At 38.3% G+C, this 23439-nt stretch overlaps 1 protein-coding gene across 3 annotated transcripts in view; it reads left to right on the top strand.

The window, feature by feature from the left end:
• The window catches only part of COL14A1 (collagen type XIV alpha 1 chain), a 245408-nt gene that overhangs the window by 55812 nt on the left and 166157 nt on the right, over positions 1 to 23439 (top strand). For all 3 annotated transcript variants that reach the window (XM_050802163.1, XM_050802164.1, XM_050802165.1), the window contains exons 6-9: positions 13166 to 13321; positions 14498 to 14617; positions 16012 to 16176; positions 20322 to 20483. In XM_050802163.1, coding sequence (XP_050658120.1) covers positions 13166 to 13321; positions 14498 to 14617; positions 16012 to 16176; positions 20322 to 20483 — 603 coding nt within the window. The remainder of the gene's footprint in view (positions 1 to 13165; positions 13322 to 14497; positions 14618 to 16011; positions 16177 to 20321; positions 20484 to 23439) is intronic.

Raw genomic sequence — 23439 nt, 5'->3', positions numbered from 1 at the left:
GGTATTGGAATTTCTGGCCAGAGCAATCATGCAAGAGAAAGAAATAAAGGGTATTCAAATAGGAAGGGAGGAAGTCATATTGTCTCTGTTTGCAGATGACATGATTGTATATTTAGAAAACCCCATCGTCTCAGTCCCAAATCTCCTTAAGCTGATAACCAATTCAACAAAGTCTCAGGATACAAAATCAATGTGCAAAAATCACAAGCATTCCTAGACACCAATAATGGACAAACAGAGAGCCAAATCATGAGTGAACTCTCATTCACAATTGCTACAAAGAGAATAAAATACTTAGGAATCCAACTTACAAGGGATGTGAAGGACCTCTTCAAGGAGAACTACAAACCACTGCTCAAGGAAATAAGAGAGGACACAAGCAAATGGAAAAACATTCTATGCTCATGTATAGGAAGAATCAATATCATGAAAATGGCGATACTGCCCAAAGTAATTTATAGATTCAGTGCTATCCCCATCAAGCTACCACTGACTTTCTTCACAGAATTAGAAAAAACTACTTTAAATTTCACATGGAACCAAAAAAGAGCCTGTATAGCCAAGACAATTCTAAGCAAAATGATCAAAGCTGAAGGCATCACACTACCTGACTTCAGATTATACTACAAGTCTACAGTAACCAAAACAGCTTGGTACTGGTACGAAAACAGATATATAGATCAATGGAGCAGAACCGAGGCCTCATAAATAACGCCTCACATCTACAACCATCTAAACTTTGACAAACCTGACAAAAACAAGTGATGGGGAAAGGATTCCCTATTTAATAAATGGTGTTGAGAAAACTGGCTAGCCATATGCAGAAAACTGAAACTGGGCCCCTTCCTTACATCTTATACAAAAATTAACTCAAGATGGATTAGAGACTTAAACATAACACCTAAAACCATAAAAACCCTAGAAGAAAACCTAGGCAAAACCTCTGTTTTTAAAAAGTGGTATTAATTGACTTAGTTGAAACCATGACAGTGCAGATAAGACATGATTCCTCTCCACTGGGAATACTACTAGTCTGTAACATATTTTAAAATGTTTTCACTGAAATGTAAGAACCCAATTTACGTTATAAAATTTGGAATTCCCACCATTTATTTATCGGTCCTCAGTAGAGCTAATTGAAATACTGTTTTATTTTTCAGAGTCTATGTGTGATTCATTTCTCTTCTTTTTTTATACTTCATTTCTCCTTAGTTTATGACCTACCTTTACTGAAAAATTCTAGGCAGCATATTGGTCAGGAATCCTTCGCTTCAGTAGAAACACACTCTAACTAGTTTAAGTACAAAAAGAATTGTACTGGCTTATGTAACTGAAGCATGGCTGGACCTAGGGTCTCAATCCAGTATCAGTTACTCTCTCTTGCTTCTCCATCTCCTGGCTCTGCCTTCCTCTGAGATGGCTTTATTTCTAGGTAGGGTTCCTACAGTGGCAATGAAGACCCCCACAGAGTTCCAGGTTCCCGAATTACATAATAGTGAGCAACCCCAATCTCATGTGGTAGGAAGCCTTTTTTTTTTTTTTTTGAGGCAGGGTCTCACTCTGTTTCCCAGGCTGGTGTGCAGTGGCACGATCTCTGCTCACTGCAGCCTCCACCTCCCGAGTTCAACAGATTCTCCTCCTGCAGTCTCCTGAGTAGCTGGGACTACAGATGGGCCCCACCATGTCCAGCTAATTTTTTTATTTTCAGTAGAGACAGGTTTTCCCCATGTGGCCAGGCTGATCTCTAATTCCTGACCTGAAGTGATCCACCTGACTCAGCCTCCCAAAGTGCTGGGATTACAGCCATGAACCACTGCATGGTGGGCCATGAAGCCTTTTTAATGTTAGTTTCAGAAAGCATCTCAAGAACAGTTTTGATTGGTCCAGCTTGATTCATGTGCCCGTCTCTGATCCAGTTGTGGTGAACAAGGAAATGAAAGAATCTGCCTGGCCACACCAGGAGCTGCAAGGATGGTATTAGCCCTAACTGAAATATCTGGATTGAGAATGGAATTGGGCAAACACATTTAAGTCAACTATGGGGAGCTTTAAAATGTTTTACAATTCTCTTTAGATTATCTCCGAAATGTGCACTATTAAGATGAACTTGTTTCTGCCACATCATGAAAAAATTGAAGTATTTTTAAAAAGTAAAGTTTCAACCATATGGAGTATAATTTGACCATTAAGATCACCTTTAAAATAGTGCCTTAAGTTGCTCTGCGTTTCAGGAAAAAACAATTTTCTTTTACAAACAATGATGTAACACATGCAGTCTCAATGGGAGTGATATCCTTGAATGGGCAAAAATTTATTTTGGGAGTGAAAGGGGAAAATATTAATTCTTTTATGTGTTAAGTATAAATATACAATACATATATAAACAGCTATATGGTATACCTGTGGTTTTAAAATTTCTTGAGGAGGTGATGAGGAAAAAATATCTAAAGACTCCTTATGGGAGTGATAACTAAAAATGGTTGCGAAACATTGATCTAATGCCACACATGTATTACAGAAAGGTTGTCCTGCAATTTTAGCCCCTTTTTCCCCTCACTTCTGCTCTCTGAGCATTCCATAACATTTTCTTTTTGAAACATGACCAAAAAAAAAATACAAAAATTAGCCAGGCGCGGTGGCACGCACCTGTAGTCCTAGCTACTCGGGAGGCTAGGGCAGGAGAATTGCTTGAATCTGGGAGGTGGAGGTTGCAGTGAGCCGAGATCGCACCACTGCACTCCAGCCTAGGAGACAGAGTGACACTCTCCCCCGCGCCCCCCGCCAAAAAAATTTTTTGCTTATGCACTCCTGACAACAATTGGATGAAATTCTCCTAGCATTAGACCTGCAGTTTTCCTCTAGTTCCTCCCTGACTGCCCTTGATGAGATAGTTTTGAAGAATTTTGACACTTTTCCTCTGGCCTCCAGCAAAGTTTATTATTCTCAACTTGTTCTCCAGTGGTAAGAATTCTTAACTCTGTCTGAAATAAGTTTTCAAATGTCTTAATTCTTAAAAGAACTTGTAACATATCATTTTTAAAACAATTGGATACCTTATAGCTATGAGGACTGCTATTGATTTTGGCAGAGTGAGTCTCCCATAGGAATGCTTGGGCTTCTCTGACTTGTAACTTCCTCCTTGTCTAAGAATTTTCTACTGAGTATCTTGTCTCTGTACCTGCAGGGATGACTGTTGTCAAATTAAGCAGATACGTTGTGACTTCAGAAATTGCAAAATGTCAGGATCAGTTCATTATTAATGGATTGGAGTAAGCAGGATAATTGAGTTGAGTTTTGTGAAAATCACCTTAAAAGACCAAAGTAAACATACAGCCAGATCATGTAGTATTATATACAGAGCTGAAAATAAATGGGAATATAATACACTGGCTCCTGAAGTTGAGCAAATTTCATTTTAAAATAGAAGTGATCAGCTAAAATAGCCTCTGTTGGATCAATATTCACTTCAGGAAATCAGGAAATAACTAGGCAACTGTACCAATAAAACTTTAAAGCAAACTTAATTTTTTTTTAATTTTTCTTCTTTTCCTTCTTCTTCTTTTTTTTTTTTTTTCTTGGGTCAATATTCACTTCAGGAAATCAGGAAATAACTAGGCAACTGTACCAATAAAACTTTAAAGCAAACTTATTTTTTTAAAATTTTTCTTCTTCTTTTTTCTTCTTCTTGGGTCAATATTCACTTCAGGAAATCAGGAAATAATTAGGCAACTGTACCAATAAAACTTTAAAGCAAATTAATTTTTTTTCTTCTTCTTCTTCTTCTTCTTCTTTTTTTTTTTTTTCCTTGGGTCAATATTCACTTCAAGAAATCAGGAAACAACTAGGCAACTATACCAATAAAAACTTTATAGCAAACTTAATTTTTTTTTCTCCTTCTCCTTCTCCTTCTCCTTCTTCTTCGTGGAGTCTCATTCTGTAGCCCAAGCTAAAGTGCAATGGTGCGATCTCAGCTCACTGCAACCTCCGCCTCTGGAGCTCAAGTGACTCTCATGCCTCAGCCTCCCGAGTAGCTAGGACTACAGGCGTGTGACACCACGCCTGGCTAATTTTTTTGTATTTTAGTAGAGACAGGGTTTCACCATATTGCCCAGGGTGGTCTCAAACTCCTGAGCTCAGGTGATCCTCCTGACTCAGCCTCCAAAAATGCTGGGATTACAGGCATGAGACACCACGCCTGGCCTAAAGCAAACTTTATATAAAAATATATAAGAAGGATCACATATTTTCAAAGGAATTAAAATCCGTTTTAGGTATCTTGTATTGTGGTAGGGTAGGAAGAGTTTGGAGAGGGTACATTACAGGAGATGGGGGAATAAAAATTGAGTCAAAAGTTTCTGAGATGGGAATGTTGTTGGGAGAAAGAAGACTAATTGTATTGGGAGGAATTGAGAAATATACATGGACGGGTCAAGTGGAGAGCTTTGGAAAGTACAATGAACAGTTTAGGCTTAATATGGTAGGTGAGGAAGGAAGAAATAATCTTAAAATTTAGGTCACTTTGAGAGTCCTGCAGTTCAACCAGTCACGGGAATGGTGGAGGCTCCTGAGCCATTTCTTCAAGGGTTGTCCTGCATCTGCTGTCTTTAACAGAGATTTTAATATTTCCCAAGACAGTCATCTTTGGACATTGTCTAATTGAGTTGAAATCTGTCACTTTACACACTCCTTCTGGGCATATAGAATCCTCCTAATCCCTCTTCTATGTGACAGCCCTTGACATATTTGAAGACAGCTGTCATGTCTTCTCCCAGTCCCCTTCCAGTTTAGAGCAGAGGAGAAATGTGATGCCTGTGGTGTTTACAGGATTGTTAGCTACTCTTAAGCTATAGGGCTCTGAGTGACAGCTGGAATGTTGTTTCGACTGTGGCGCAGCAACCGGGCTTCACATTCCTGTAAGTTGTCATGGTGTTATTCATCCCAGGTCGAATGTAGGACAAATGCATATGGCTTTGATTCATGCTATCTTTAATTGCAAGGCTTGTCCACATTTTCCTTCCTTTCTTCCTTCCTTCTTTCTTTCTTCCCTCCCTTCCTTTCTCCAAAATACTTCTCTTCTGTGATGGGAGTTGAATGGTTCAGCCTTTGGAGTTAGTTCTGGGTTTGAATTTGAATCAAACCCAGATTCAAATTGTTGGTGGGCAAGTTATTTAACCTATATAGTTACTTAACCATTTTTTCTCTATGAAATGGAAAGAACATCTACCTTATAGGATTAATACTGGACTTAGATGAAAACGATGTATGCAGAGCATCTGATGAAAGCTATCACTAAATGGTAGGCTTTTCATAATTACTAATATAAAAAAGGAAGCAAAGGAAAGTGTGTGTTTATGTGTGAGATGTGTTTGTGATGTGTGTGTGTGTTTGGAGAGATTTATTTATTTATTTATTTATTTATTTATTTATTATTTTAGACAGAGTCTCGCTCTGTCGCCTAGGCTGGAGTGCAGTGGTGTGATCTTGGCTCACTGCAACCTCTGCCTTCCAGATTCAAGCGATCCTTGTGCCTCAGCTTCCTGAGTAGCTGGGATCACAGGTGTGCATCACCACACCTGGCTAATTTTTGTATTTTTAGTAGAGATGGAGTTTCACCATATTGGCCAGGCTGGTCTCAAACTCCTGGGCCTCAAGTAACCTGCCCACCTCCACCTCCCAAAGTGCTGGGATTATAAGCCACTGTGCCTGGCTTGAGATATTGATTTAATATAAAGAGTTGGTTCATGTGATTATGGAGGCTGGGCAATCCCAAAATCTGCAGTCATCAAACTGGAGATCCAGGAGAGTGACCATGTAGTTTCAGTTCAAATCCAATGGCCTGAGAACCAGGAGAGCTGATAGTATAAGTTCTAATCCAAACACTGGCAGGCTCAAAACCCAAGAGCCAATGTTTTAGTTCAAGTCTCAAGGCATGAAAAGACAACGTATGAGCTCAAGGCAGTCAGGCAGGCTTCTCTCTTACTCAGCATTTTTGTGCTCTTCAGTCTGCAATCCCTTAGAGGCCCATCCACATTAGGGAGAGGAATCTGCTTTATTCAGTCTACAAAAATCAGCCAGAAATACTCTCATAGACACATCCATTTGGTCAAATGTGTGGGCACCCCATGGCCTAGACAAATTGGCACAAGAAATTAACCACACACTGTATAATATATTTCTAGGAAGTCAGAAGTTCTAGGAAGAAAAATAAAACAGGGATAAAAGGAGTGAGTCATGAGAATACTGTTTTAGATAGGGCAGGCATCTGTCACTGTCAGGGGAGGCTTTGAAAGGTACATTTCCACCCACGATTGGATTAAATGAGTATTAACCTCACTCAGATTAATGTAAATTCCAGACACAGCTGAAATGAGCCTTGCTGCACATCCCCTACATAGATGGTTTCTGATGTTATCTCCTGTGAGGACAACTTCCATGGTAGTGATAGTGTGATATGTTGGAAAATGCATATTGGACCAAACATTTAGAAGACCTGTCGTGGCTGGGTGCAGTGGTGGTGGCTCACACCTGTAATCCCAGTGCTTTGGGAGGCCAAGGTTGCAGGATCGCTTGAGCCCAGGAGTTCGAGACCAGCCAGGGCAACATAGTGAGACCCCATCTCTACAAAAATTAAACAAACAAACAAACAGACATTAACTGGGCATGTGATATGTGCCTATTGTTCCAGCTACTCAGGAGGCTGAGGCAGGATCACTTGAGCCCAGCAATGCGACATTGTAGTGAGCTAGCATTGCGCCACTGCACTCCAGCCTAGGTAACAGAGTGAGACCCTGTCTCTAAAAAGAGAAAAAGAAGAAGAGAAAAGTACCTGTTATCCAATCCTAGCTCTGCTAGTAACCAGTAAGTCAGTCACTTGTTCTCTCTGAACCTCAATTTCATTTTCTTTTTTTTCTTTTTTCTTTTGAGATGGAGCTTCGGTCTTGTTGCCCAGGCTGTAGTACAATGGCGTGATCTTGGCTCACTGCAACCTCTGCCTCCTGGGTTCAAGCAATTCTCCTGCCTCAGCCTTCCGAGTAGCTGGGGTTACTGGTGCCCGTCACCATGTCCAGCTAATTTTTTGTATTTTTAGTAGAGATGGAGTTTTACCATGTTGACCTGGCTGGTCTCAAACTCCTGACCTCAGGTGATCCACCCACCTCGGCCTCCCAAAATGCTGGGATTACAGGCGTGAGCCACCACACCCTGCCCGCAATTTAATTTTCTGAAAAATGGAGACAACATGGCTTCTCATGGGAATGTTGTAAAAGTCAGAATTTGCCAATGTATTGAAAAACCCTTTCAGAATGAAGGTTTCTCGTTGAGTTTCGGCGATGTAAAATGATGTTAACTCTTTTTATAAAAATACCTTCAGTAGTGTGGCTGGAGCCAATCTCTACATGGTAACAGTGATCTTCCAAGAGTTCTACTGTACCAAATTCTTAGGGATTTTCTTTTGCTCTTGGTTTGGAAACTTGAATGTAAACCTCACAGGAGACTTAAGTGAAAAATCGTTCTGTGGCCACAGTATTCCTTCAAATGTCTTGTGTAATGAATGGCTGAGCCTGATATTTTGCTAGTGGCATAGAACAAAATAATTCAAAGCCCCTAAATGAATCCTAGACCAGTTGTGGTGAAATCATTGTGAGGTTTTCTCGCTGAGGTTAAGACAGGGTGAATAAAAATAGTACACACTCTCCTTTCATTCAGCTTAGCCTCCAGTATTAGGAAAACATCAAGGAAGGCAGGCCACTTTGATGCGATCTCCCTGATTCCTAAATAACTGTAATCCACTTTCCCAATGCGGTAGTGTGGCAGGGCAGGAGGAGAGAACACGTTTAATTGAGCCATCATGGCTCATTTCTCTAGTGTCCTACTGGAAGTGTGAACTATGTGAACATAGGAATTATTTTTTAACAACACAATTCAATGTACTTTAGCTACACCGATGTACTATATGTCAAGAGTGGAGCCAGATAAAGTGGCTAAAAAGGCAAGTTACAAAAGCGCTCCCCAGTCAAGGAGTTCACAGTCTAGTCAGGGAGATAGAAATGGAAGCCAATCATAATATTCCAGTGTGATGGGCACAACAAACAGTGTACAAATCCAGAGTCAATAAAGAGGGGCAGGTAATGAGTCCCATCTGAGGAGAGTGGGAAAAGATTCATGAAGTTGGTAAAGTGTGACCTGGATTTTGAAGGATGAATAGGAGTTTACCTGGCAGAAAAAGTTATCTTCTGTCAGCTCCCTCTTTTTTATCTTCACTGACTATGTTGATAAATACCTTTATCTAAGAATGCATTGTAAACATTTCATTATATAAACCATAATTGGGACTTTAATTTGAATGCCATTAGAACAAAAACAACATGGTTTAAAAGGAAGATTTTTAATCTGGTAATTTCATACTATTGCCATTACAGTAACATTACCCCTTGCCCCCACATAGAGTTACTCTTTGTATGATTTTGTTTACTTTTATAAAGCGCTTTTTTACATCTGAACCTATGTTGCTTTATTATAGTCTATTTCCTTTCACTAAGAATTGAATCACGGAGTGGTGTTAAGAGTCAAAAATAAATAAATAAATAAATAAAATAATTTAAACTGCAAGAAGTTGGGGGCTTTGTTGTGTTTCCGGTTGCTCAGAATAGTGCTTGGTACATAATAAACACTAAATAGATTTTCAATAAATAAGTAAATTTCATCCAGGAAATTAGTTGCATAACATCAGATGAATAAACATGGGTTTGGAGTTTCTCATGATGTCAGTAACACAATAAAATTGGTGTAAAATTTTTGGAAGAAGGATGCTTTTCACATGGGCAACTTCAGTATGAAAGTGCATTTATTTGGGAGGGAAAAACGTTCTAGAAAAATAATTGGAAATGTTAGCAAACAGCACAGATTAGCTGTGGACATAGCAGGGGCAAGCCCAGCAGAGACACTGCTTTATGTTACAAGCTTTTCCCCCTTGCTTTCTAAATTTATGTAACATAGAGTGCCTTCCTGAAGTCAGTATACAGCCCTGTGGTTAAAAACATAGGTTGTGGAGACACATTGCATAGGTTGTGGAGACACATTACTTGGGTTTCAAATCCCAGATTTGCCACTTCTTAGCTGTGTGACACCCTGGGCAAATCACGCAGTCCTTGTATGCCATACTTTTTGACTGCAGATGGGAATGATAATAATGGTACCTCTTCCATAGAGTTGTTGTGAGGACTAAATCAATAGATAAGTGTGGAAGACTTAACTTTTTTTTTTTTCTTTTTTTTTTTTTTTGAGATGGAGTCTCGTTCTGCACCCAGGCTGGAGTGCAATGACGCAATCTCAGCTCACTGCAACCTCCACCTCCCAGATTCAAGCGATTCTCTTGCCTCAGCCTCCTGAGTAGCTGAGATTATAGGCACCCACCATCATGCCCGGCTAATTTTCGTATTTTTGTAGAAATGGGGTTTCACCGTGTTAACCAGGCTGGTCTTGAACTCCTGACCTCAGGTGATCCACCCATCTTGGCCTCCCAAAGTATTGGGATTACAGGCATGAGCCACCACACCCAGATTTAACATTTAATATAATAATGTACATCATTTCCAAATACGGAATGTTAAGAAATCACTAGTTCTTCCAACTCTTCTCATCACAAAACTCCAGAAAATATAGAAGAGAAAGGGGATCATTTCTCCTGGACTTGTGCAATTGTTCCTTTTGATTCTATCTGTGACATCAAATTGTTATTATCTTTGTAATCTAGGCCATATATTGAGTGCTTTTCTTTAAGTTCAGCTGTTTAGGCATGTTTTAAAACACCACCTATATTTTCAGAGTTGCATTTTAGATAAGACCCATGTAAAGTTAAGAGCTGAATTAAAATATGATTCAAGAGGTCATTTCCTCTGTCCCTTTGCTTTAATTTTAAATACAGGCTTGTAGACAAAAAGGATTGATTTTGCCCTCATTTCTTTATATTATAGATTTAAACTACATTTAGCTGCTGGGTTTTACACATTTACCTGGGCTCCCAGGTGTGTCTGGTTTTCTTTTCTACCACTTGATTTTTAACACATTTTATGGTACTTAATATTTTCTTCCTGATTGGTGTCTCTCTAAGAATGGTGAAATGGGTAATGTGTTTGCCAGTGGAGAGTAATGTTGTCTTCAGTTTTGAATCTGGGCTCCTACTTATAGTAAGACAATGATTTGAATGCATTTCTTTAAAAAGATTCACCATAACAGCTGGAATTATGGTTAAGATATATGATTATGGAACTTGAACACAGCGGCTTTTAAATTACCTCTTTATACCAAGTATACGAACAGCTGTTTGGCCCTGGCACAGGAAAACCTGTTGATGGGACAAACATTGCACATGTGTACATTTTGATGGAAATAGCCATTAGGGTTCATTGTGTTTATATAAGTCCTAGAGCCGATAACCAGGATGTAGGACACAAGAAAAAATATTTTTTTTACAGTTCTCAAGTGAGTGCGTACTAATCTTCAACAAAAATCATACTTTGTAGTACAAAACCAATGATAGATTTTGACTTTTGAAATTGTTGAAAAAAGTATCTTCCTATGAGTCTTAATTTCAAGTGAAATATGCCGAGTTGTAGTTTGCTTTTAAGGTTTTTGGTGCTTAAATTATGTGACATAAACATTCAAATTATTTTTCTAGATAATGCTTTCTGCATGCTAGATAGGATTATTTCTCTCTTCTTTTAATTAGTTACTTAATTAGTAATTTTTAATGGTGTTGTAAGCACTCAAGCTCATCTTACCCCCAAAATCTATGACCTTGACCATAGCCCATACTTATGCTTTTATTTTCTTTAAGATGTCTTTTGATGACCAACTTAAACATTTTTAGTCTTATTAAAGTTATCAATCTTTTGACTTGTAATCAATTAGTTCTATATCTTGCTTAGGAGCTATACGGAATTTGTGTTTCCAAGTCATTTCTGACTTGAAAGAGCTAAATAAACAGAACATGTCTATTGGAACCAGAAAATACCAATTTCATTAGCTATCTTTTAAATAAGCAGAAAGGGTTCCCTTTCTAAGCGCCTATCCATGTGGTTCCCAATTAATTTATAAGTGAAATAATATCCCCAGTAGTTTTGGAAAATAAAGAAAACTACTCTCCATTTGAGAGTAAGTTTCCCCCATAAAAACAGAGAAAAATGGGTTCTTGAAGCTTAACCAGACTTCAGTTTTCCCTGGTTATGTCCAAAAACAAATTAATTTTTATCCCGTGACTTTTTGTGGTATTCCATTTTAGTCTTTTTCTTAGTGTGGTACAGTAGGGCTAACTCCCAAATACAAAGTTACCAGCTGATGGCTCTGCATTTGGTGATTAAGAAAGGGAATCTGGTGCCAGAAAGTGAATATATAAACTTTGGATTGAGTTGTACTGTTTAGCTTCCATAATGAATACTGGAGTATTTCACTGGCAAATTCATTTTTTCCTCATCTGGTAAAAGCATCTAGGTATCCCATAAATATTTATATCTGGAAAAAAATCAAGATCCTTTAAGCAAAATGTGGCCTGGTAGGTTCAGAGACACGTATATTAAACTGCCTATGCCAACCATAGTAGTTCAACTATCTTTTTTTTTTTTTTTAGGTAAAGGCATATTCAACTTATTTATGAACACTTCTCTATTTTGGTTTTCATTATATATGTTAAAAAAAAAAAAAACAAAGATTTTTCTAAGCCAGCAAGAAGTTAAAAAGGATACAAGAAACCCACCCCCAAAACCCCTCTGCCTGCCACACACACTTAATGATCTCTAGTCCTAATATGAAAGTTCAGCAGAGTTAAGCAGTTCTTTGGAAGCACAGACTAGAGTACAAAGCAATGTTGCAGTAGGTACTAAAAGTATTAGTCTGTTCTCACGCTGCTAATAAAGACATACTCAAGGCTGGGTAATTTAAAAAGGAAAGAGGTTTAGTGGACTCACAGTTCCACATGGCTGGGGAGGCCCCACAATCATGGCAAAAGACAAAGGAGAATCAAAGGCACAGCTTACATGGCGGCAGGCAAGAGCATGTGTGCAAAGGGAATCTCCCTTTTATAAAACCATCAGATCTTGTGAGACTCATTCACTATTCTGAGAACAGCATGGGAAAGACCCCCCATTATTTAATTACCTCCCACTGGGTCCCTCCAATGACACATGGGAATTATGGGAGCTGCAATTCAAGATGAGATTTGGGTGGGGACACAACCAAACCATCTCAATATTGTTAAGGATTTGTGAAACACTTGGAGAATATTCCTGTATCTTGGCTCTGTGTGAATAGAAATGGTGAATTTCCCCTAAAGAAGCACAGATCTATCCTAGATCAGGCAGCCTCCTCCATCTTTGTAGAGGCTTAGCCATATGCCCTTTGCATTTCCACAGCATTGCTGTGAGTGGGGCCTTCTCTGATGGTAAAACATAGGTATCATGGCCACTGGGCATCCTCTTCTGAATCTTTGTCCTGAATCCTAATTGAGCCATTAAAAAAATCAATTATTTACATGATCTTTAGGAACAAAATTTACTGTCACATATACATAATATGCAAAAAACGTTTGACTTTGGGGAAACTCTTTGGCCTTTTTCCAATTATCTTGTTCCAAAAGCCCTTCCTTTTTTAGAAAAAGTCTCTGTACCTTTCTTGGATTAAATATGCAGCTGTGACATTTCCTTGAATTCAGAAAGCCCGTATTTCTCTTTTCCTATCACTTCCTCTAGCATAAATTTATCAGGATAGGAGAGCCGTCTTTTTGCCTCCTGGCTGTCTTCCCATCTCGGCTGACTGGCACACACTGGTGTTGCTAAGACCTTTCCTGGAAAGAATCAACAGGCGAAAGCCCAGAGCTGGATGCTTTTGCACAGACACTACTTTCTAAAATACACAGAAGGCTGAGTTGCCAGGATGGTGTGAACCTGCCCAGTATTTTCCTAACTATTTCCAGAGCACTGGCTCTACTGCCAACCGTTACCACAATTTTTTTTTCTAGTAAAATACATTTAAGGGAAGAGTTGTAAAAAATGGCTGCTCCTATGGGAATGTTTTTGTATTCTTAGCACTAAGTTGTCTAAAAGATGTTAAGATGGACTCTTTTTGAAGTTACTGTGACAGTAACACATGCGTTTTTCTGGTTTGTGCTTTGCAGAAGTGAAATTTGTCTGTCAAACTCCAGCGATTGCTGACATTGTAATCCTGGTCGATGGTTCATGGAGTATTGGAAGATTCAACTTCAGACTGGTTCGACTTTTCTTGGAAAACCTGGTTACAGCATTCGATGTGGGCTCAGAGAAGACACGAATTGGTATAATTTCTATTATTAGCAGTAGCAGTCAGCTGTCAGTGCAAAACCGCTGGGAAGTGTTTTAAGAAATTTCAAAAATTCCTTACAAAGTGACTTTCAGGATTGCAGGATACTCATCATCTCCAAAGCACATGTTTCAATCAATAAATATTTATTCCTTCTAATTTTTGCAATGACAGTGTCATTCAATTAATTATTGAACATATTTTAATTTTCTGAAAAGTCAAGATCTTCTCTGTTAATAATAAAAATAAAACTTTAAAAGTTACAGCTGGTTTAAGAATTTATTGCATAGCAGTTTTCTTTTTATTTAAAAGAAATAACTAAATCTAGGAAAATGTTGAACTAGAAAATTGGCAGTCATTTTATACTACAAGATAATCTTTGCCAAATTAATTCTAGCCCAGATAACAAGCAAAAAAGTTGTAAATCTTTGAGCAATATTACAAATAATAAAAATAATAAATCTTTGTTAAACAAAGTCTCCTAGTTTAACTTTTAAATAGCCATTAAGAAAAATCACTCCGGCCGGGCGCGGTGGCTCAAGCCTGTAATCCCAGCACTTTGGGAGGCCGAGACGGGCGGATCACGAGGTCAGGAGATCGAGAGACGATCCCGGCTAACACGGTGAAACCCCGTCTCTACTAAAAAATACAAAAAAATAGCCGGGCGAGGTGGCGGGCGCCTGTAGTTCCAGCTACTCGGGAGGCTGAGGCAGGAGAATGGCGTAAACCCGGGAGGCGGAGCTTGCAGTGAGCTGAGATCCTGCCACTGCACTCCAGCCTGGGTGACAGAGCAAGACTCCGTCTCAAAAAAAAAAAAAAAAAAAAAAAAAAAAGAAAAATCACTCCTTTGAGAATAAATCAACAACAAATAAATCTAGGCCTTTTGTCTACAAACATGATCAGATTTTTTTTTTTAATGTCAAGTACCTAATTGGGTACTCATTTATAAATGGCTAGAAAATATGTCCACTCCCTCGAACCCCGTATATGTTTAACTTGATTCCTTTAATTCATCTTACTCAGCAAGTCTTTCTGAAAATTTATAGCCGGGCCAAAAATATATATATATATTGCAAAGATGAGGCCTTTCGTCGTTCTAGTTTCTTGAGTAGCTCACTACATTTTTGAGTAACCCATTATTCCTGGTGAATTTCCTAATCTTTTTTTCCAGGTCTTGCACAGTATAGTGGCGACCCCAGAATAGAATGGCACTTGAATGCATTTAGCACAAAAGATGAGGTGATTGAAGCTGTCCGAAACCTCCCATATAAAGGAGGAAATACACTAACAGGTATATTTTGTTCAATCCATGTTATAACAACATATCTTTTTGAAAAATAATTGTATTACCTCATTTTGCCACTTTGTGTTATCATAATGTTTTAATTAAACTAGCACTTAGGATTCTTTGATGACGGTTTTCCCAAATTCAGCATTGAGATAAAAGCCAGATATCTCATTCCTTTTACTCTATGACTCTAATGTTTCAGGAAGGGCTTGGTTGGGTTAGGAGAAAATGAAGCAAGCCCTGAGACCAACAGAGTGGAGTAGCTGTCTGACTTTTGTCAGCTACTCTCTTCACTGCTTTTCTCCTCCTGCCATCCTCCACCCTGTTATTTAAATAGAAACAAATCTCTTCTTATTTTCAAAGGAGATATTTTCTTTGCCCTTATTCTGCAATCAGTAGTTATCATGAAGATATTATGATATAATTTTCTGAAAAGTCAAGATCCTCTCTGTTAATAGTAATATGGATCTTTGGCTCACCAGTATTTTTGATGAATGATGAATATAAGAATATTTACATTATAATCATCCATGGCACAGTCACAAAGGGTTTGTAAAAATTTTAACCTTGAGACATGCTGCAAGCTGAGCATCCCAACTCTGAAAATCCAAAATGTTTGAGTGCCAACATGATGCTAAAAAAATGCTCATTGAAGCATTTCAAGTTTTTATTGTTTAGATTTGGGCTGCTCAACCAGAAAATATAATGCAAATATTCCAAAATCCAAAAATACCTGAAATCCAAAACTATTCTGGTCTCAAGGATTTAATAGTGGATATTCAACCTGTATTGCCTACCACAGGTACATATTAGAGATGCTCAGATGAAACAATGTAAATGTTGTTATTGATTTTTATGCAGCAAACAATTTATTAAACACAAATCCTATAACAATATTGGACCATTTCTTATTTTTTTCTGGATGGAAAGTGTCATACACACAAGGCAGGAGTATGATTAATGATTTTAGATCTGTCCCTTCTACTCCTAAAAAACAAAGAGAGGGATTTTTCGGTTCTTAGAATATCACGAACAAATTGAAAACCTAATGATAACGCACTACTGTGTGAGTATTCTTGCTTCATCCTAAATTATAAAGGTTCAGATCTGCTTGTACACAATATCTATTATCATCCATTGGCCATGAATTCAGAGTTCTTTATAAATGCTAGTTTCTGAGAGAATGCAGTGTTTAATTGTTTTCCTTACCTTTATTCCAGTGGATTTTAGTTCCTTGTTGAATCTGTGAAAGACAAGGTTATTATAACAATGAAGATTCACATGTAATAAAAACTCCTGTGGCTCAATAGGTTACCCATCTTGTGGTTGTATTTTGGAGAATTTGGAGACTTTTTATTAGAGATGGCTGGTGTTTACTTTTCCTTGTTTTCTACAAGGTCTTGCTTTGAACTACATTTTTGAAAATAGCTTCAAACCTGAAGCAGGATCAAGGACCGGAGTATCCAAAATCGGTATTTTAATCACAGATGGAAAATCCCAGGATGACATTATTCCACCATCTAGAAACCTTCGTGAGTCTGGTGTAGAACTGTTTGCCATAGGTATGTGCTCTTTTTAGTCTTGTTTCAACTAAGGTCATAGACCCACAACCACTTAAAACAATATGTAATGTGAAATACACTTCACTGAAAGCCAGGAGACCTGAGCACTTTCTAGTCTTGGCCCTTGCCATAGGCAGCCCTGTGATCTGAGCCCAGCTTCCTTACAGTTAAAATGGGAGTGATGCTAGCTGTCATGTATCCCATGGTGTGAGGATTTCTAAGTGAGGTGTCATGTATAAAATGCTGCAAAAAGCATAAAGTGGCATGCAAAGGCCTGGTATATGTTTGTTACTGTTTAATAAGTCAAGACTTTCCTTAAGGGTCACAGCTATCTCTTTTCTGGCAGTGTAGGAAGACTCTAATTTATCATTTTCAAGGAAGTAGGGTCCTGCAACTACATAAAGAAGACACAAAGTTCAAGATTTGTAGTAGTTCTTATCGGAAACTAACCCTTTATAAGGTATCCTTCTTGTGTGAAAAAGCATATATATATACATATATATACACATATATGTGTGTGTGTATATATATAGCATACATTTGGAATAACTACAAAATATTTAGATGATGCAACTTTGCTGTTGATTAAAATGTTAACATTTTCTTTGGCAACGGGAAGGTCTTCTATTTAGTAGAGAACAACAAACTTTCTCAGCAGAAAAAATGCCTGATTCCCAAGCAACACTGAAATACAAACCAAAATATAACAGCAAATTCCTTAATAGGGCTCTGAAGACATTTGAAATGGGTTATCATGAATGCTCCCTTTTATTATGTTTTACATATTTATTTTATTTGTGATAAGTCTTTAGTCCAAATAAAATGCATTTATCTTCCTGCATTTATCAAGAAGATGGTGCATGTTTCTTTTTGTGAACTTCCCATGAGATGCTTCTTCTATCAAAAGAGAGTAATCTCTACCCTGGAGTTCCATACCCAGTTATAGTGGGTGCTGGCATAAAAACTACATATTTCAGAGTACTTCTACTGCTGTGAAACGGAACTATCCAGGGAGAAGGGGCCTGGGAATACGTGTTTTGAAACCATACCCAGATCTGTATCTTAAAATCATTCTCCAGGGTTGAGAACTACTGGTAAGCCCACGGGAATATCTCCTCTGTATATATTGGTTAAGTTTCTCTCCCTTAGAGAAAGATCCTGAAAAGTTTTCATATATATATATATATATATATATATGAAATATATTTCCTATATATATATATAATTTTTCATCAGAGGATGTTTCTGATCATTTATTCAGAACTTGTTTCCTACTAGTATGTAGCCAAGTACAGTCTAGGAACAGCTGCAGAAGCTGTGGAAACTGTGGTGTTCCTTCCTGTTTCTTTGCCTTATTCCTACAGCATCTCCAAGCAGTGAATTCCCGGAGGTTCAGGTTGTATCTTCTTCACCTTTTCATCCTGATCGCCTATCCCAGTGCTTGACACTTAAAAAGTATCCCATAAATGGCTGTTTAATAAGTTAGTGCTCTAAAGAATTTCTAAGATAGCATTATAACCCATAGTATTAAAAATAAAAATATTCATGAAACATACATGTAAGAGAGGTGTATTATTATTATTCAAGTAAGTGATGTGTACAGCCATTACTGCTACATTTTTCATTTACAGAAGAAAGAACAAAGAAATCCCAGGAAAAAATTAAAAATGTATTATGTTCGAACTTTGTTTTGGTAAATTAGAACCTTGTTATTTTGTGTGCATGTGTGTGTGGTGCGGGAGGAGCTAGGTGTTATAGCTCAGTGGTGTGCAGGAGCCAGCTCATGCCAGTTTGCAAGAGCCAACTGTGCACATCTCTTCCTGAGTCTGCATTCTGTGACCTCATATTGGTAGTCTGGAATAAGCTACAGTGGGGATATTTATTCTACAGAAATTGGCAAACACTATAAATTAGGGCAGAAATCTGACTGTTAAATATTTACCACATTCACCAGCACACCCCTGGAATTTAAATGGGCAATAAATGAATTTAACCATACGGTGCTTCACTTGTAAAGAAAAATGTGAAGTTGGTCCTAGGAGTTGAGTTAAATTTGCTCTGTAGGAACATTTCTTACCCTGAAATTTAATAGTACATCTTTTAGAGTTATCAATGAAAAAAAAAAATCTTAAGACCCTGTCCTAGATTTGCTACTCACAATGTGGCTTATAGAATGCTTAATTCAAGAAGCATTAGCTTACATACTATGCACCAGGCATTGTGGAGGTTGTTGGGGTACAAAGATGAACAAGGCAAAATCGTTACAAAACAAATTCCTCCAAAGTCATGATGACCATTTCCTCTCTTTTTCTGTGCAGTTGCAACAGTCAAACTATTTTATTTGGGAAGGTGAGGGAGAGGCAAAATTGGGTCTATTTTTCCCAGAATATTCCTATATAAGTCCAGACTTGTCAGTTTCAACTGAATATCACAAAAAAAGCATTATTGGCACTGCTCCAGCATGCATTCAATGTTATATTCATTCAGATGTACATTTTAGAAGCAATTGTAGAAGTCCTTCAGGCAAGAACCATCAGAGAGATTTATTTTACTGTCCTTTTGTCCAATAAAGGAAATCTCTGTCAAAGACTTACCCTAATGGAGGATTAATTTATGTGTTTATTCTCCATTTTCTGCTCTTGTTAATGATAAATAAGCGATTTTTAAAGCAAAGCTTTAAGTAAATTCATCCAGATGGGATTTAGACTTCTCTGAAAATTACCTGGAAATCAGCAGTATTTATTATCCTGCAACCTCCTAAAGCAAATAGTTCAGAGACAACTAACGCTTTGTTGCTCAATATGTTGGGGTTGAAAGATAAATCAATTGGCACAGGCAGCCATCTAAGAAGTAATTCATGTTGCCCCAGGTAATTTCTCTTCCTTGCTTCTATAGAACCTCCTTTTAATGCCCTCTGATGATTGAAACGACGGGGATTATAAAGAAATCCTCCTTGTTTGATGAAGCTTGGGGAAGGGAAATCTACCTTCCCACCCAGAAAACGTGACCTTATGCCTCTCCTTTCGTATCTCTAACATTGTTGGTAAATATTTAGTCATTTTAATGTGCAGTCTTCTGAGAGGCAGTATGAAATAGGGAACAATAGTTCTAAACTCATAGGATTGTTTGTGAGGATTAAAGGTGTTATTATATGGAAAACACTTACTATGGTGCTTGGGGGCACGGTGATCAAACTCTTTTTTAAGGGTTTGTGTTCACTGCTTTCTGTCCTATTCTAGTCCCTGCTGTATTCCAGACACCCAACTTTGTGCTTGACCATGGCATTCAGTAGATACTGTGGAAGGACCAGAAATTTTCTATTTACATTAGTAAAATTGCAGTGGTTACTAGACAGCAAATTGTATTTGAGTATGTTAAAAAATAATTTTCCCTAGCTTTCTCCTTGGCTTAATGCTATAGAATCATAATTTCAAATATATATATATATGTATATTTGTTCTAGCAGTATTTCTCAATTTCAGTAAACTTATTTTATAGAAACTTAAACCTGAAGCTTTGATAGTTTAGGATGCTGGTTTAATTACTATTGCTTCTGCAATATTCATGCAAAACAGAATTTAGTTTTATGAAGTCATCTTCCTGTTACGATGTATTGAGTAAAATTAATATCTAATCATTTAAAAATGATTCTGCAACTGACTTTTTGTAAAAAGCAATCTGATATGAAATGTTCCTCTTTAAAGTGGCAGATGCCTATAACCAAATCCAAGACTGCAAGTCCACCAGAACGAGGGAGGGTGACTGAAGCAGCCTCTCACATGGGGTTGGGGGAGTCCCAAGTGTTGTTTACTGGGACACAAGCACATAATAGCTTTCATCTTGTCAATGGTACATATGCTCGCTCTTCCCTTTTTTTGCTTACTTTCTTTCTACATGAATAATTTGTTAGAATCAGAGCTATTGTTTTGTGTTATATAATAGATATAAGACGATATTTTTTCATTTCATCAGTTTATTTCATGTGTGTGCATTTTAAATAAAATTTTAAATATATACATATACAAGTAGCAGATGATGCTTTGACTGCAGTGAAGATTGACTGACTGGGTCAGATCAAGCCCACCACAGTCACTCTTTCCAAGGGGGCATAAAGGTCACCATTCTCCTGTTTTCCTCTGTGTAAGGGGTGAAAAACGCGGATGTGAATGAGCTGCAGGAGATCGCCTCTGAACCGGACAGCACTCATGTGTACAATGTTGCCGAATTCGACCTGATGCACACAGTTGTGGAGAGTCTGACCAGGACTGTCTGCTCTAGAGTGGAAGAACAGGACAGAGAAATTAAAGGTAAAATGAGTGACAGAGCAGTCCTGTGTATGTCAGTATTACGGTGCACAAGCCTATCGTGAATTGGGAAAATTCTTTTCATTTTCCATGTTGGCTTTCTGAAGACCCCCTATTCCCCTAAGACCCGAGCCGTCAGAGTAGAAAAGGGAGTATATTAGCAGGCTTTGTGGAGGTGAAGGAGAGACCCTTTAAACACAAGATGATTTTCTCCATAATGTAACGTTTACTTTTATTTAAAAATTAAACTTTTTAATTTTAAGATAATTATGCATTCAAATACAGTTTGTAAGAAATAATACATGGAAAGATTGTGTGTTCTTTACTCGCTTCTCCAATGGCAAAATCTTGTAAAGCTAATTGCATTACTACAAGCAGAATGCTTGCCATTGATACAGGCAAGATGCAGCACGTTTCCACCACAAGTATCGTTCCTGTTCCCTTTTATAGCCACCCTCACTTATATCCCTCTCCCTCTCTCTATAATCCCAGACAACCACTACTCCATCTCCAATATTTTTCATGTCAAAAATATTATGTGAACGGAGGTATGTGGTATGTAACCTTTGGGGATTGAGTTTTTTCATGCAGGAGAATTCCCTGGAGATTCATCCAAGTTGTTGCACGTGTCAACAGCGCTTTCTTTTTAATTGAGTGTCAGATTCCATGATGTGGATGTGCCACAGTTTGTTTAACCACTCACACGTCGAGGGGCTCCTGGGTTGCTTTCAGCCTTTGGCTATGATGAATCAAGCTGCTGTGAATGTTCATGTAGAGGTTCTTGTGCAAACATAAGTTTTCATTTCTCTGGGATAATGCCCAGTAGTACAATGGCTGGATCATATCCCAGTTGCATGTTTTGTTTAGTTTGGTTTTCATTAAGAGTGGCCTCCTTGCTACTGGACAGTGGTGAAAGTCCTGACTCACTGCTAGGTCTCCTCTGACACCATCACAGAGTGAGGGGGAATGGTGGCTTATTACTCCCACGTGGGGTTGAGGGTCCAGGCAGGCTCTTCATGTGGTCTCCCTTGATATCACAGATAGGATTGTAGGGGAAAAGATTCATTACCCTCTGCTGGGGATGAATATCTCTTCTCTGCTTGACCTCTCACACCACCCTAGCTGGCATGAGGGGCTTGAGGTGGATATTAGGGCACCCTATTACAGCCAAGAAAGGCTGGAAATTTTGGCTTCCCACTAGTCCTTTGCTGGCATGGGTAAAGGTGTGGCCACAGTTTTTTTCTGTGTTGATTATCTGCAGTAGAACAGTTATTGCCAAATATGTTTAAAAAGTTTCAGTCTTGGTAGGCTGGCCATTTCCTGGTCCTTTGCTAGAGGGAGAAGATTTTGTTAGCAATTTTTAGTCTGTATCTGTTGGTATTTCTAGGTTGCCAGATACTTTAGCTCCATGTGTGGGATATATGAGTAAAAGGAAGTGGGAGCTCACTGCTGGGAGCTCCTGAGCCCTGTAGTTCTGCACTCATTGACCTTCTTCTCTCTACTTTTCAGCGTCTTCTTATGCTTGTCTTTGATATAATTTCCAGAGTTTTTAGTTATACTCAGCAAAAGGAATAGAGTAAAGCACAGCTCTTCTCTTTCTTGGAGCAAATCCATCATAGATTTTTAAGCCTTGCCCCTCACAATATCACTGGTCTGCAGGTTGTGCTTGCCTTATAGAGTTGTAATCTGAGAAGAGGGTAATATCCAAGTCTTCTTTTAAGAGTCTGGTTTTATTTGCTGCCTCTGTTGTAACCAGCGTGAAATGGTTCTTTCTGGCTACATGTCCTTCTCTCTGTCATCATTTGCCTTTCCCCAGGCTAGATCTCATGGGGCTGGGCTGGGCATCCAAGCAGTATGATCCTGAACACATTTCTCTGAGCTTCAAAGTGAAGCTACTTTAGAGCTCAGTTTTTCCAAAAAAAGTCTACATGTGGTTGATGATACAGCATGTAATAAAGTTCCTGGCCATAGTTTGTGTTCAAAACAGTATTTTAAAAATTGAGATTATTAAAGTCCCTTTGAGTGAGTGCCCTTAAAGTGTGAAAAATTCTAAAGTTTCACCTTGTTATTATCATTTACATATTGTATCCCCCCTCCACTTAGATTTTGCATGTCCCAAATTTTTATAGAATCATTTGCTTTAACATGTGTAACACATACGAAAAAATGCTTACGTAGTGTTGAGCTCATAGTGGGCATTTAATATATGTTAGTTGCTTTTTCTTCTTTCACATTTTTAGATATTAGTCACTTGTTGAACTGAAATTTTTACTATAGAGCCTGTGTTCTCTGATGCTTAAAAACACAGACTCTCGTGTCAAGCCCAGATATCAATGTCAACTCTGATACTAATTGTGAGACCTTGGTCATGTTAGCTAACTTCATTGTGCCTTGATTTTCTCACATATGAAGTGTGAACAGTAATAGGAACTAGGGAGAAGTAGATGAGATTAAAAAAAAAAACTTCTAAAGACTCTGAAGAGAAACTTTCAATACACACATGCTTAGTTCATGTTTGTTTGTGTGTTTGTTTGGAGGCAGAGTCTCGCTCTATTTCCCAGGCTGGAGTGCAGTGGCACGATCTCGGCTCACTGCAACCTCTGCCTCCTGGTTCAAGCGATTCTTGTGCCTTAGGCTTCTGAGTAGCTGGGATTACAGGCACCTGCCACCATCCCCAGCTAATTTTTGAATTTTTAGTAGAGACGGGGTTTTGCCATGTTGGCCAGGCTAGTCTCAAACTCCTGATCTGACCTCAGGTGATCCACCCACCTTGGCCTCCCAAAGTGTTGGGATTACAGGCATGAGCTACCATGCCCAGCTGTTAATGTTTGTTTTTATTATTTATTAACAATGACCTTAATTTGAGAAAGTTCTCTAGAGTCAAGAACTACATCTTATTTAAGTTTGGTATCCTCAGAACTTAGCGTAGTACCTGGCACCTAATAGACATTTAAATGTT

Source organism: Macaca thibetana, chromosome 8 (genome assembly GCF_024542745.1).
Source record: "Macaca thibetana thibetana isolate TM-01 chromosome 8, ASM2454274v1, whole genome shotgun sequence".
Taxonomy (NCBI): Eukaryota; Metazoa; Chordata; class Mammalia; order Primates; family Cercopithecidae; genus Macaca; species Macaca thibetana.
This window is presented reverse-complemented; position numbering and strand designations above follow the sequence as displayed.